At 43.9% G+C, this 16,543-nt stretch overlaps 1 protein-coding gene across 1 annotated transcript in view; it reads right to left on the bottom strand.

Annotated features, from left to right (window-relative positions):
- PKD1L1 (polycystin 1 like 1, transient receptor potential channel interacting) overlaps window positions 1-16,543 on the bottom strand; it is a 528,440-nt gene that overhangs the window by 486,014 nt on the left and 25,883 nt on the right. The window contains exon 4 of the mRNA XM_069732261.1: window positions 7,175-7,307. Coding sequence (XP_069588362.1) covers window positions 7,175-7,307 — 133 coding nt within the window. The remainder of the gene's footprint in view (window positions 1-7,174; window positions 7,308-16,543) is intronic.

The raw sequence follows: 16,543 nt of genomic DNA, 5'->3' as shown, positions 1-16,543 counted from the left end.
ACAGCAGAGGTGACCAACCAACTGTGGAAGCTGTGCGGCGTAAAGTCCATTAGAAGTGCCCCGCAAACCAATGGGTTGTGTGAACGCTTTAACGGGACGTTAAAACAACTCATTGGGACTTTTACCAGGACCTACAGGGACTGGGAGAAATTCTTGCCTCACCTCCAGTTTGCCTATCGAGAGGTGCCCCAAGAATCCACGGGGTTCTCCCCATTCGAACTGGTATACGGGAGACGGGTAAGGGGACCCCTAGACTTAGTGCTAGAACACTGGAAAGGGGAGGGCATCATAGAAGGGGTACCTATTGTACCCTATGTGCTGGAATTCCGGGACCGCCTACAGGAGCTGACCCAGGCTGACGTGGGAACATGCAGGTGGCCCAGCGGCGCCAGCGCGTATGGTACGATCGGAGGGCCAGAGAGCGCACCTTGGAAATAGGGCAGAAGGTCCTGGTGTTAGAGCCCGCTAGGCAGAACAAGTTCCAAGCTGCATGGCGGGGGCCCTACCAGGTAGTGGGGAAAATAGCCGACATCACCTATAATGTCGCCGATTGTGACGACCCCAGGGTTATCCGCATGTTCCACGTGAATATGCTGAAGCCCTAACGGGAGCGCCCTGAAGAGGTAGTGGCCATCTGTGCACCTGAAGCAGAGGATTTAGCCGGACTTCCCTTGCCTGATGTCTTAGGGGAAAGGACTCATTCTAAAACATGGGACCAGGTACACTGGGGTGAAGACTTAGGTCCCCGGGAGAGACAGCAGGCGGAGGAGTTGTTGAGGCAGCGACAGAGAATGTTTTCGGGGAAACCCGGGTACACTCACCTGGCACAACACAAGGTTGAGATCCAGGATCAGACCCCCCTGCGACAACCCCCCGTCCGCGTCCCTGAGTCTGTACGAGAAGGGATGCGACAAGAGATACAAGAGATGTTGCGTTTAGGGGTCATTGAAGAGTCAGATAGTCCCTGGGCATCCCCCGTAGTATTAGTGCCCAAGAAGGATGGGACTACATGGTTTTGTGTAAACTATCATAAGCTCAATGAGAAAACAGTGACGGATGCGTATCCCATGCCGCGTGTGGATGACTTGTTAGACCGGCTGGCAGGGGCAAAGTATTTGACCACCATCGATCTATGCAAAGGCTACTGGCAGATTCCCCTTAGTGCTGATGCTATTCCCAAGTCGGCATTTGTCACCCCGTTTGGCTTATTCCAGTTTCGAGTTATGCCATTCGGGATGAAGACTGCCCCGGCGACCTTCCAGAGGCTGGCTGACCGGCTTCTGGATGGTCTCCAGGACTATGCGTGTGCCTAAATGGATGACATCGCCATCTACAGCGCGACATGGGAAGAGCATCTAAATCACCTAGAGACAGTGTTAGACAGGATCCACAAGGCTGGAATCACCCTGAACCCAAACAAGTGTCATGTGGGCAAAGCAGACGTTCAGTATTTAGGGCATTGGGTGGGAAGTGGGAAACAGAGACCAGAACCAGCCAAGATTGAGGCCATAGCCAAATGGCCCACCCCACGCACTAAAACCCAGGTCATGGCGTTTCTAGGGACAGCGGGGTATTATAGGAAATTCGTTCCCAATTACAGCAGCGTGGCCAAGCCCCTCACTGATCTGACCCATAAGAACCAACCCCGCCAGGTAACCTGGACCCCAGAGTGTGAGGAAGCCTTCCGCCAGCTAAAGGACGCCCTCACCAATACCCCTGCATTGGCCGCACCCGATCCAAGTAAACGTTTCCTTGTTCACACAGATGCTTCCATGTTTGGATTGGGGGCAGTACTGAGCCAAGTCGGGCCGAACGGCCAAGAACACCCGGTAGCTTACCTGAGTCGGAAACTACTGCCCTGTGAAGTGAGCTATGCGGTCATCGAGAAGGAGTGCCTGGCAATAGTATGGGCACTCAAAAAGTTACAACCATATTTGTATGGACGTCAGTTTTCCCTCCTAACGGACCATAATCCCCTAGTCTGGCTTAATCGGGTCTCCGGAGACAACGCCAGATTACTGCGGTGGAGTTTAGCCCTACAACCTCTGGTCTTCACCATCCACTACAGACCCGGCAAACAAAACGGTAATGCCGATGGACTAAGTCGACAAACGGAACTTGTACCAACCCCATAAACTTCGGTCATCCCCAAACCGATCCGTTAAGGATCAGACTGTGTATGCTGATCGCGTCGCTGAAAAGGGGAGCCGTGTTACAGAACCCCCAGCACTCAGAATATGTTATGCAGTATATATTATGTATAATAGGTTCCATGTGAAATGCATCAGTCCACAGGCTGCGCCCCTGGGCAGAGGGGACACGATATTCCCCTTTTGTCCTCCCCCACCTTTGTAATTCCCACAGTAAATATCAGCAGGCTCCGGCCCCCTGCGGCTATTGTAATGTATGTCTGGCCTGCTTTTTCTATTGGCCTGCCCTGTGTATCTGTGTTATATATTCTGGGTGCTGTAAATAAAGTGTGTTCTTTTAGACTGGAAATACGTGGAGTAGCAGTCAGCTTTTATATGCTCTCACGTAATCAAGGAATTCCAGCCAGCGTCCTTCATTCAGAATCCAGCAAAAGCAGAGTGGACCTCCTGAAACACGGGGTGGTACTGAAAGAGGTACCCCAGCTTGGTAGACCCCGTTACAACTCTTATCAAGGAATGTATAGAATGATGGCATATGTTACGAGTAGTATAGCAAGTCTATCATCAAGCTTCATGCACATCTAACTGGATAAAGCCGCTATTCTACTATTCACATATACTGCTATTCTTTACAGATTATACTTGATATAAACCAACAAGGTTGAAACATTGGAATATGACTTTTAAATTCACATTCGGGACAAATAAACATCTGAAGCATTGAAAAAATCTTGTATCTGCTTTATTGTACTGAGTTTCCAAGCACGTACAAACCCACAAACTGAGAAACTGCTTTTATTAGTTTACTAAGATCAGCCTATTATTGCACAGAAATAGTACGCAATACAGGCAGAGCATATATGTCCTTAAAGCCTGATGCTGTTCCTTAGGCCGGAGTTACATTACCGTAGAATACGGCTGAGTGCTATGCGAGAAAACATCACATAGCACTCGACCGAGTGTTAATCTATGGGGCAGCTCACATCAGCGTTTATTTCATCAGCAGTATTCGGAGTGCATGTAAAATTGTAGCATGCTGGGATAGTCCCCGAGACTTGCCAATGCAAGCCTAATGGCGCGAGAAAAAAACCACACAGCACTCGGACCATGCGAGTGCTGTACAATTGTTACGCACCGGTGTCCTTTGAAAAGCCATCAATTCATGTGCCGCATAGAGTAAAATCACAGTGACAGGGTAGAATAGGATATAATAGATATATACACATAGAATACATAGGTATATTAGATGTCAATGATACACACACACATATATATATATATATATATATATATATATATATTAAATAGACACAAAGATAGAAGAAAAGCTGGCAATTCAGCAGCCACATAGTGGAAAATCACAGCAGGAGCCGACAGCATAGAATAGATGGATTACATACAGTAAATACAAATAGAATAGGTAGATATACAGATGTCTGTGGCAAATACAATGAGTACAGTGTGTGTACAGCTTCCTGCACATGTATTTAATTAATAAAAGATAATTTTTCTGAAAACAATGGAGTGGGCTCCTGCATAATTTTCATAACCAGCAGAGGGGAAGCCGGAGGCTGATGCTTATAGCCTGGGAAGGGGGTAAGAGCTATGGAGCTTCCCAGGCTAATAATATCAGCTCCCAACTGTATACTTCTCCTTTACTGGCTATTAACATGGGGGACCCTAAAAAAATGATGCAGGGTCTCTCTATAATTAATAACCAGCTAAAGCTATGCAGACAGCTGCAGGCTGAAATTGATAGCCTGGGAAGAGGCTATGGATACTGCCCCCCCTCCCCGCAGGCTAAAACATCAGTTCTCTGCCGCCCCAGAAAAGACTCATCATTAAGATGCATCAATTCTGGCACTTAGCCTCGCTCTTCCCACATGCCTGGTGGCAAGTCGGGTGATAGTTGGAGTGATGTCACATTCGTATTGTCAGGTGACATCAATCCCTGAGGTTAGTAATGGAGAGGCGTCAATAAGACAACCCCATTCCACCGACGCCCTTGTTATCTACAAAAGAATTAAAAATACAAAACTATATTCCTTACTTTTCCGCAGAGATGCTGCTAATACATTTGTCCCACGATGGGTCTAGCTCTGCTACATCTAGATGGCAGGCTGCATGGCTGCATGGTGCGACCATACAGCCTGTCATCCAGCAGAGACACTGAGCATATATATACGTATATATGTGTGTGTGTGTGTGTCACTGACATCTACAGGTGCGTCTCACAAAATTAGAATATCAAAAAGTTAATTTATTTCAGTTCTTCAATACAAAAAGTGAAACTCATAAATTATTTAGAGTCATTACAAACAGAGTGATCAATTTCTAGTGTTTATTTCTGTTAATATTGATGATTATGGCTTACAGCCAATGAAAACTCAAAAATCATTATCTCAGTAAATTAGAATACTTTATAACACCAGCTGAAAAATTATTTCAAAATACGAAAAGTTGGCCTACTGAAATGTATGTTCAGTAAATGCACTCAAACTTGGTCGAGGCTCCTTTTGCATCAATTACTGCCCCAATGCGGTGTGGCATGGAGGCGATCAGCCTGTGGCACTGCTGAGGTGTTATGGAAGCCAAGGTAGCTTTGATAGCAGCTCATCTGCATTGTTGGGTCTGTTGTCTCTCATCTTCCTCTTGACAATACCCCATAGATTCTGTATGGGGTTAAGGGCAGGCGAGTTTGCTGGCCAATCAAACACAATGATACTGTTGTTTTTAAACCAGGTATTGGTACTTTTGGCAGTGTGGACAGATGCCAAGTCCTGCTGGAGAATGAAATTTTCATCTCCAAAAAGCTTGTCGGCACAGGGAAGCATGAAGTGCTCTAAAATTTCCTGGTAGACGACTGCACTGACTTTGGTTTTGATAAAACACAGTGGAACTACACCAGCAGATGACATGGCTCCCCAAACCATCACTGATTGTGGAAACTTCACACTAGATCTCAGGCAGCTTGGATTGTGTGCCTATCCACTCTTCCTCCAGACTCTGGGACCTTAATTTCCAAATGAAATGCAAAATTTACTTTCATTTGAAAACAACACCTTGGACCACTGAGCAGCAGTCCAGTTCTTTTTCTCCTTGGCCCAGGTAAGACGTGTCTGGCTTTGTCTAATGGTCATGAGTGACTTGACACAAGGAATGCAACACTTGTAGCCCATGTCCTGGATATGTCTGTGAGTGGTGACTCTTGAAGCAATGACTCCAGCAGCAGTCCACTCCTTGTGAATCTCCCCCAAAAAATTTGAATGGCCTTTTCTTAACAAACCTTTCAAGGCTGTGGTTATCCCGGTTGCTTGTGCACCTTTTTCTACCACAATCTTTCCTTCCACTCAACTCTCCATTAATATGCCTGGACACAGCAATTTGTGAACAGCCAGCTTTTTTAGCAATGACCTTTTGTGGCTTACCCTCCTTGTGGAGTGTGTCAATGACTGCCTTCTGGACATCTGTCAAGTCAGCAGTCTTCCCCATGATTGTGGAGCCTACTGAAACAGACTAAAGGACCTTTTTAAATGCTTAGGAAGCCTTTGCAGGTGTTATTTGTTAATTATTGTAATTTACAGAGATAATGACTCTTGGGTTTTCATAGGCTGTAAGCCATAATCATTAACATTAACAGAAATAAACACTTGAAATATATCACTCTATATAACATTTGTTTCACTTTTTGTATTGAAGAACTCAAATAAATTAATTTTTTGGATGATATTCTAATTTTGTGAGCAGCACCTGTAAATATCTATGTATTCTATGTGTATATATCTATTCAATCTATTATATTCTAAGCCGTCACTCTGTGATTTTACTATACGCAGCACATGAAAATGCTACGTGTGAAAAATCAGATTGTACTCGCGTGACACTTGCACTACACTCATGCGACTCTCGGCAGGGAGACTCGGACCGATTTTTCATACGTTTAATGTGACTCCGACCTAAAAACCGCAGATGAACACACTGATAGAATAGCATTGGTCCGAATGAAATCTGATTTTTTTATTTGATTGCATTCGTCCGATTTCGTCACAAGAGGGAATGGGCTCTTACAGAGAGACTGTTACAGGTCCATCTTGCTGCACACAGCCTCAGCACACCACACAGTAGGAAAACGTCTGGATTATTATCAAGCCTGAATCTGTCTACAGGTTAACTTGTTATGTTCAATTGCCTGCTAATTTTTCATAGCATAAATTAATTCAGTGAACACATGCAGATTCTCCTGCATTCAATATCTGGCAGCGCTTTGGACACAGCAGACATGTGCTGCGTCCAAAGCGCTGCCAATTACCGAACATCTGCACATACCCTAATACAGCCTGCTACTGTTCAGAGAAGTGCTTTCTTTCTGGCTGGGGGGAGCACAACAACTGAAAGGATCAAAAAGTGGATAAATGGCACATGTACAAGCATAAGTATTCATACAAAGGGCTTGCTCAAATGAGCGTATACATCGGACGTGGCTATCCTATGCTTTATTGCATAGCACTTGTGACAATGTTATTCTATGGGACAGAGCTGATCGGCGTATTTTTTCCGATTCGTCATGAGAAAAAAATTGCAATATGTCTATGGAAAGCAACAGACTGCACCCTGATGACATCTGAGTGCAGTCTGATTTCCACACACTCACACAATGAAGAAGATGGAGAAATTTTGTTCTCCATCTTTCCCCACCTGTGCTAAGATTCTCTTCATCCAAGAGATTCGACACACACTAAGCTGACACTCTGATCAAACTTGGATCAGAGTTTGATGAGTGTTATTACCATAATAGACCTGATTGTCTCGGAGGTGAGAATATATGCTCGTGTGACCCTAGCCTAACATTTCATTCATCTGAAAACTACACTTTAATGTATATTATACACATGTATTATTGCATTAATAAAAATATACATAATGTTCCTCCTAAACACATCCATATTGTCATTTCTCAGAGGAAAAAAGTGGATTAAAGATGCAGAAAAGTGAAATAATGATAAAAAGACCTTTACTACTACTACCTGTATTTTCAGTGGTCCCATATTTTTCACTGGTGGAGGTTGACAATGTTCCTTCACTACAAATATTTGCTTGGTTAAGAATGCAGCACTGACATTGTTAAAGATTGAAACATTCACTGTGTATTCTCCTTCTCTAGAATAAAGCACAATATTAACAGTACTTTTCAAAAATGAAAATATACATTAAAAATCTACATGCATGTGCTCAAAAATGATACTGATTCTGAAGGGTGTGTACATTTAAATTATGTAAATATTATCTCTCAATTACAGCACTAACATTTTCAGTAACCGCAATTGTGTCTGGAAGCAGCTAAGATTTGGGAAGGTTTGTAACTAGGGATAATTGAACAATCAGGGTATGTTTCCACGGTCAGTATAACTAGAACTTTGGACACAGCACATGTCCGCTTCATACAAAGCACTTCCGGCTTTTGTATGCGCGGTGATTCCGCATGTGTTCATTGAATCATGTGGAATCAGTGCATCCTATACATTGGACTGTGATATTTATCTTGAGACTGGAATCTTGGAAATTGGCTGCACGCTGAAAAGGTTAATAGAGTTTAAAGGCAATCTGTCATGTGACAAAACTCTATTAACCTGCAGATTAATCTCACATCTCAATATTAATGGCATTTTTTATCTGTGCGGCCGCTGTACTGAAGAACTGGCTACCTGGAAGAAATTTGTTTTAGGCCGGTTTCACACGTCAGTGTCTCCGGTACGTGAGGTGACAGTTTCCTCACGTACCGGAGACACTGACACACGTAGACACATAAAAATCAATGCATCTGTTCAGATGTCATTGATTTTTTGCGGACCGTGTCTCCGTGTGCCAAACACGGAGACATGTCAGTGTTCGTGGGAGCGCACATATTACACGGACCCATTAAAGTCAATGGGTCCGTGTAAAACACGTACCGCACACGGACGTTGTCCGTGTGCAGTCCGTGTGCCGTGCAGGAGACAGCGCTACATTAAGCGCTGTCCCCCCCACTGGTGCTGAAGCCGCGATTCATATCTTCCTTGCAGCAGCGTTTGCTGCAGAGAAGATATGAATAAGTGTGTTTAAAATAAAGATCTATGTGCCCCCCGCCCTCCCACCCCCTGTGCGCCCCCCCCCCCCGCTGTTCTGAAAATACTCACCCGGCTCCCTCGTTGGCTGTCGCTTCTTCCTCTCCTGGCCGCATCTTCTCCTGTATGCGGTCACGTGGGGACGCTCATTTACATTTACATTTACAGTAATGAATATGTGGCTCCACCTCCCATAGGAAAAAACAGTACCGGAGATATCCGTGTCCCTGTGTGTACTACGTGTGGAACACGTGTGGCAAACGTGTGCCACCAATGTGCCGCATCAATACCACACGGACGGACGCCGGGGAAGAAGTAAGCGCTGTTCCCCGGCGGCTGGTGCTGAAGCCAGCTGTTATCATTCTCCCCTGCTCTGCTGACAATTAGCACGAGCAGAGGAGAATGATGAGAGTTATCTAAAAGTCCGAACGATGACAGCAGGTGGGGGCTTTCGGACTCTTACCCCCATCATCTGACATCTGCTGCCGCTAATAACAGTGATAGCAGGAGCCGATGATTGGGGTATTTCACAGCCACCACCCGCGAGCTAACTAAATAAATGAATAAAGAACCTGACGTGGGTTCCCCTTATTTTCTTCAATCAACCAGGCAAAACTCACAGCTAAGGGCTGCAGCCCTCAGCTGTCAGCTTCTGCAAGGCTGGTTATCAAGAATAGAGGGGTCCCCACGCTGTTTTTTAAATTATTTAAATAATTTAAAAAACGGCATGGGGTCCCCCCATTTTTAAAACCCAGCTGTGGGCTGCTATTCTCAGGCTGGTAAGGGGCCATTGATATAGGGCCCCCCAGCCTAAAAACAGCAGCCCACAGCTGCCCAGAAAAGGTGCATCTATTAGTCAGTGGGTCCATGTAATTTGAATGGGTCTACATGTATCAGTGTCTCTGATACGTGTGAAAACGGACACCACACATACTGGAGTCACTGATGTGTGAAAGAGGCCTTATGCTTCCTCCCACAGTCAGTGGTGGCTGAAACTACAGCCTGCGCCTCTATGATTGAAAGCTGGAGGCTGCCAGGAGGAATAAAGCTCATATTCCATTGGTAGTTGTTCTTTCAGTGCAGTGGCCGTATGACTTTAGAATAATATTAACTTGCATAATAATAACATAATAATAACATATTTTCAGGTTGATAGTGTTTTTGACATGATAGGTTTCCTTAACCTCATTCCGAAATTGGGTGCAATAGTATGCCGACGCTGGTCTCTCTCTGTTTGGTGCGGGCTCCAGCGCTGAGCCCGCACCACTCTGGGCACATGACAGCTGACCTATACAGCTGACATGTGCCAGCAACAGCTGTGGGTGGAATCACGATCTGCCTACGACTGTTAACTAGTTAAATACCGCAGTCAATCTCTGACAGCAGCATTTAACTAGTGCGTTACTAATTCTGCCCATTGGTGACCCCGTCACATGATCGCTGGTCACCGATGAGTTGGCATGACAACCAGAGGTCTGCAGCAAACTCTATGGTTTTCATTGCCAGATTGTTATAGCAAGTCAACATTTCTGCTACACAAAGGCGACCTGTGTGTAGCAGAGGAGATCAAAGTACTGCAGCTTCTAGTCTCCCCTTGAGACTATTGAAGCATGCATAAAGTAACAAAAAAATGTTTTAAATATTTAAAAATAAAAATATTCGCCCCATTTAAAATAAAACAATACAAAAATCAAATATACGCATATTTGTTATTGCCGGGTTCAGAATTGGCCGATCTATCAATATAGAAAAATAATTAACCCAATTGCTAAATGTCGTAACGAGAAAAAAATTAAAACGGTCATAATTAAAATTTTTTGGTTGCTGCTACATTGCAATAAAATGTAATAACGGGCAATTAAAAGATTGTATCTACACCAAAATGGTATCAGTAAAAACGTCAGCTCAGCACGCAAAAAAGAAACTCACAAGCGGCCACAGACCATGAAAAATGGAGACGCTACAGGTCTCAGAAAATGGCAAAAAAACAAGTCCTAAATGGTCATTATGACTGAAAAATAAAAAAAGTTATGGCTCTGGGAAGAAGGGGAGCAAATAACTAAACCGCAAAAACTTAAATAAATACCTCTGGTCGTTAAGGTGTTAAACCTTGATGCTGTCATGGCCTGGACGAGGTTGGGACCATCATTCCAGCAAATTGGTATCACACTCACATCAGTGAGAGTGGCATCTCAGTGTGAGCAGGGAGGAGAATGGGGATCCCTGCAGTTATTGCACGCGTTGAGATGCTAATCACGCTGTTGTGTACATGGTACCAGTGCGGCATTACATTTTTTGGGAAAAATACAGCAGCACTTTGTGATAATAAAGGATGATAAAGCGCTCCTGATACCACCAGGGCTAAATCATGGTGCAGGTTTCATTTACGACTATATCCACACAAGTCAGATACACAACAGGTTTTCTGTCCTGAAAATCCCCAATATATTACAGTACCACCATAGTGGATGAGATTGTTAGGCTGCCGTCACACTAGCAGTATTTGGTCAGTATTTTACATCAGTATTCCTCAGCCAAAACCAGGAGTCGAGCAATCACAGGAAAAGTATAATAGAAACATATGCACCACTTCTGTATTTATCACCTACTCCTGGCTTTGGCTTACAAATACTGATGTAAAATACTGATCAAATACTGTTAGTGTGATGGCAGCCTTACAAAGTCTTGTCACTCTGGAGAATATTACTAGCAGAAATTGACAAGCCCTGCAGTTTTGGCATTTACGGCTTGTCTATTTATGTTGAGGATGTTTTCCATGGTTTTCACTTCAAAGGATGATATACATTGCAATTGCTATTTTCTCTGATTTGCCTAATAATGCAAATGACTCAGCATAAATGTTCAAATCATCAACCGTTAGACTGTTAGAGTATAAATCACATTTTATTGGACAAATCTAATAATTTTCTTTTTCAAAACTAAAAAAAATCAAAATGCATTGTTTCAAATTTTTATGCACAGCAGAGTTTCCAAACATTTTATAAGTTGTAAAAAAAAAAATGTATTCATTTTTTTTAATTTGCCACATTAAGTTTAATTTTAATTTGCCACATTAACATTTACTGAAATCAAAAGCTTTTTCAATAAAAATCAACTTAAAGGGAAGGTGCCACCAGTTTTCTTGTATTTTGTTTTTTTGTGAAATTAAGCTTAAAATAGTAATTAAGATGTATTAATGCAATGTTTGCACTGTTTGCAAACATTTCTATATGAAAAATATATATTTTTCTACAAATATACATATTTACCACTCGGGGGAGCATTTTCCATTTTAGACCTCAAGCAGCTATAGTAAGATTTAGCAGCTTTGCCCCAGGGATATTAGACCACCCAAAAGGGGAGGGAAATGGTGATGTCAGCAGTTACTGCCCCAATTTTGCTGCTAACAGTAAGAATGGCATTAACAAGAGTGGAGCACATTTCCTAAAGGGGATTGCACCAGACAGAAAAGTTAAATACAAAGTATTAATAAAAAACATACAGTAATTCAGTAATTCCTCCCTTGGAAACTCCCTGACTCCAAAGTCACTGAATCACAAGTCACACTTACACTCAGGTCACACTCAGCTCGCTCACACTCGCTATGCTGAAGATTTATAGATTATTTTTTTCTCTAGTTCCCTTAACAGCAATCCACCTTGCTGTCCAAATGCACTTCCAAAAAAAAAAGAAAGAAAAAAAGAAGAAAGATGGCGGACTATGCCCGTGTCTGGATTTCAGGAACTTAAACCAGATTACGGTTCGGGATCCATACCCTATGCCACTGATACCTGATTTGTTCAACCAGGTGGCAGGTGCTAAGTGGTTTACCAAGCTTGACCTCAGGGGGGCGTACAACCTCATAAGAGTCCGTCAAGGGGATGAGTGGAAGACGACTTTTAACCCCTTCATGACCCAGCCTATATTGACCCTAATGACCTGGCCGTTTTTTGTAATTCTGACCAGTGTCCCTTTATGAGGTAATAACTCAGGAACACTTCAACGGATCCTAGCGATTCTGAGATTGTTTTTTCGTGACATATTGGGCTTCATGTTAGTGGTAAATTTAGGTCAATAAATTATGCTTTTGTTTGTGATAAAAACGGAAATTTGGCGAAAATTTTGAAAATTTCGCAATTTTCACAATTTGAATTTTTATTCTGTTAAACCAGAGAGTTATGTGACACAAAATAGTTAATAATTAACATTTCCCACATGTATACTTTACATCAGCACAATTTTGGAAACAAAATTTTTTTTTGCTAGGAAGTTATAAGGGTTAAAATTTGACCAGCGATTTCTCATTTTTACAACGAAATTTACAAAACCATTTTTTTTAGGGACCACCTCACATTTGAAGTCAGTTTACGGGGTCTATATGGCTGAAAATGCCCAAAAGTGACACCATTCTAAAAACTGCACCCCTCAAGGTGCACAAAACCACATTCAAAAAGTTTATTAACCCTTCAGGTGCTTCACAGCAGCAGAAGCAACATGGAAGGAAAAATGAACATTTAATTTTTTAGTCACAAAAATTATCTTTTAGCAACAATTTTTTTGATTTCACAATGGTAAAAGGAGAAACTGAACCACGAAAGTTGTTGTCCAATTTGTCCTGAGTACACTGATACCTCATATGTAAGGGTAAACCACTGTTTGGGCGCACGGCAGGGCTTGGAAGGGAAGGAGCGCCATTTGACTTTTTGAATGAAAAATTGGCTCCACTCTTTAGTGGACACCATGTCACGTTTGGAGAGCCCCCGTGTGCCTAAAAATTGGAGCTCCCCCACAAGTGACCCCATTTTGGAAACTAGACACCCCAAGGAACTTATCTAGATGCATAGTGAGCACTTTGAACCCCCAGGTGCTTCACAAATTGATCCGTAAAAATGAAAAAGTACTTTTTTTTCACAAAAATTTCTTTTCGCCTCAATTTTTTCATTTTTACATGGGCAATAGAATAAAATGGATCCTAAAATTTGTTGAGCAATTTCTCCCGAGTATGCCGATACCTCATATGTGGGGGTAAACCACTGTTTGGGCACACGGCAGAGCTCGGAAGGGAAGGCGCGCCATTTGACTTTTTGAATGGAAAATTAGCTCCAATTGTTAGCGGACACCATGCCGCGTTTGGAGAGCCCCTGTGTGCCTAAACATTGGAGCTCCCCCACAAGTGACCCCATTTTGGAAACTAGACCCCCCAAGGAACTTATCTAGATGCATATGGAGCACTTTAAACCCCCAGGTGCTTCACAGAAGTTTATAACGCAGAGCCATGAAAATAATAAATACGTTTTCTTTCCTCAAAAATAATTATTTAGCCCAGAATTTTTTAATTTTCCCAAGGGTAACAGGAGAAATTTGACCCCAATATTTGTTGTCCAGTTTCTCCTGAGTACGGTGATACCCCATATGTGGGGGTAAACTACTGTTTGGGCATATGCCGGGGCTCGGAAGTGAAGTAGTGACGTTTTGCAGACTTTGATGGAATGGTCTGCGGGTGTCACGTTGCGTTTGTAGAGCCCCTGGTGTGCCTAAACAGTAGAAACCCCCCACAAGTGACCCCATTTTAGAAACTAGACCCCCCAAGGAACTTATCTAGATATGTGGTGAGCACTTTGAACCCCCAACTGCTTCACAGACGTTTACAACGCAGAGCCGTGAAAATAAAAAATCATTTTTCTTTCCTCAAAAATGATTTTAGCAAGCATTTTTTTTATTTTCACAATCAGTGTTTCCAGCCATGGCCGATGATATTGCAGCATCGGTCATGGCTGGATTGTAATATTTCACCAGTTATAATAGGTGAAATATTACAAATCGCTCTGATTGGCAGTTTCACTTTCAACAGCCAATCAGAGCGATCGTAGCCACGGGGGTGTGAAGCCACCCCCCCGGGCTAAACTATCACTCCCCCTGTCCCTGCAGATCGGGTGAAATGGGAGTTAACCCTTTCACCGGATCTGCAGGGACACGATCATTCTGTGACACAGCATATGAGTCACAGGTCGGATTGGCACCGACTTTCATGACGCATACGCTGTGTCACAGGTCGGGAAGGGGTTAATACTCCAGAGGGTCATTTTGAAAATGTGGTGATGCCATTTGGGTTGACAAATGCGCCTACAGTATTTCAACATTTCATAAATGATGTGTTCTCGCATGTTTTGGGGAAATTCGTTATTGTGTACCTTGATGACATTCTCATATATTCTTGCGTCCGTGATACTCATTTAGAGCATGTCAAGCAGGTGTTACAGCTTCTCAGAGAGAATAAGCTTCATGCAAAACTTGAGAAATGTGTATTTTTGGTTCAGGAGTTGCCTTTCTTGGGTTATATTGTGTCCGCTTCTGGGTTTAAAATGGACGCCGCTAAGGTGCAAGCGGTGCTACGTTGGGAACGGCCTGATAACCTAAAAGTGCTTCAGCGGTTCCTCGGGTTTTCTAACTACTATAGGAAGTTTATCAAAGATTTTTCTACCATTGCTAAACCATTTACTGACATGACAAAAAAGGGTACCAATTTCTCCGTCTGGCCTGAGGCTGCTGTGCGCGCATTTGAATTTCTTAAGAACAGTTTTGCTTCGGCCCCCATTCTGGTGCAGCCGGACATATCGAAACCATTTACCATGGAAGTCCATGTGTCTGAGGTTGGTGTGGGGGCGGTGCTGTCACAAGGCTCATCCTTGAGCGAGTTGCGTCCTTGCGCCTGTTTCTCCAAGAAACTGTCGCCCGCCGAACGTAACTACGATATCGGCAACAGGGAGTTGTTGGCTATCAAGTTGGCTTTTGAGGAATGGCGACACTTTTTGGAGGGGTCGGTTCATCAGGTTACTGTTATTACCGACCATAAGAATTTGCTTTATTTGGAGTCTGACAAGCGTCTGTCCTCCAGGCAGGCTCGCTGGGCATTGTTTTTCTCGCGGTTCAACTCTTTTGTTACTTATCGATCTGGGTCTAAGAACACTAAAGCGGATGCTTTGTCCAGGTGTTTTCCGGGGGGAGAACCTCGGGAAGAACCCGTACCCATCCTTCAAAAGGGTGTAGTGGTCTTGGCTCTCACAACCGAGGTTGAGGCTGAGATTGCCGAGGCTCAGGAAGAGGTACCACCTGAGCTTCCCATTAACAAATCGTTTGTACCGCTCCATCTTCGCCTAAAGGTATTGGCGGAGCATCATGATGCTGTCCTGGCTGGCCACCGAGGGGTTAGGGGTACTTTGGAGTTGGTGTCACGTCGGTTTTGGTGGCCCAAAATCCGACAGGACGTGGTCTCGTACGTGTCAGCATGCACCACATGCGCTAGGGCTAAGACGCCCCGCTCCCGTCCTGCTGGCACACTACTTCCTCTCGAGGTACCCAGTAGGCCGTGGACGGAGATCTCCATGGATTTTATCACAGACTTGCCCTCCTCAGCTGGGAACACGGTCATCTTGGTGATTGTTGATCGGTTCTCAAAGATGTCGCACTTTGTATCCTTACCTTCGTTGCCTAACGCTAAGACTCTGGCTCAGGTATTTGTGCAGGAAGTGGACAGACTTCATGGGGTCCCATCTGACATCGTGTCTGATAGGGGTTCTCAGTTTGTGGCAAAATTTTGGAAAGCATTTTGCTCACGGCTGGGGATCAAGTTGTCACATTCTTCGGCGTTTCATCTTCAGTCAAATGGTCAGACCGAGCGGATGAACCAAAATTTGAAGCAGTACTTACGCTGCTTTGTTTCTGACAAACAGGAGGAGTGGTCAACGTTCCGTCCTTTGGCTGAGTTTGCCATAAATAATCACCGCCAGGAATCTTCTGGGGAGTCTCCGTTTTTTTGTGTTTACGGGCACCATCCTCAATTTTGTACTTTGAGTCAGGGGGGCTCTTCCGGCGTCCCGGAGGAGGACCAGTTAGGAGCACAACTGTCATCAGTCTGGAGAGTGAAACAGCACCTGTTGAGCGTGGGGGCAAGTTACAAATGTGTGGCTGACAGTAGACGTGTGCCAGGTCCGGACCTGAGTGTGGGTGACTGGGTGTGGTTGTCCACAAAAAACATACGTCGCAAAATACCATCCCTTAAATTGGGTCCAAGGTTTATTGGTCCATTTAGGGTCACTGCCATCATTAACCCGGTAGCTTACCGTTTGGAGCTCCCTACGGTATATAAGATTCACAATGTGTTCCACAGGTCTTTATTAAAAAAGGTGGTGGGTTCCGTGGACGCGGCACCGATGCCACCTCCAGTTTTGGTGGATGGCAATTTAGAGTTTGAAGTTTCCAAGGTGGTTGACTCTCGAGTAGTGCGCCGCACTT

The sequence above is a fragment of the Ranitomeya imitator genome, chromosome 6, assembly GCF_032444005.1.
Source record: "Ranitomeya imitator isolate aRanImi1 chromosome 6, aRanImi1.pri, whole genome shotgun sequence".
NCBI lineage: Eukaryota > Metazoa > Chordata > Amphibia > Anura > Dendrobatidae > Ranitomeya > Ranitomeya imitator.
Note: the sequence above shows the minus strand (reverse complement) of the source record. Positions and strands in the feature narration are given on the sequence as shown.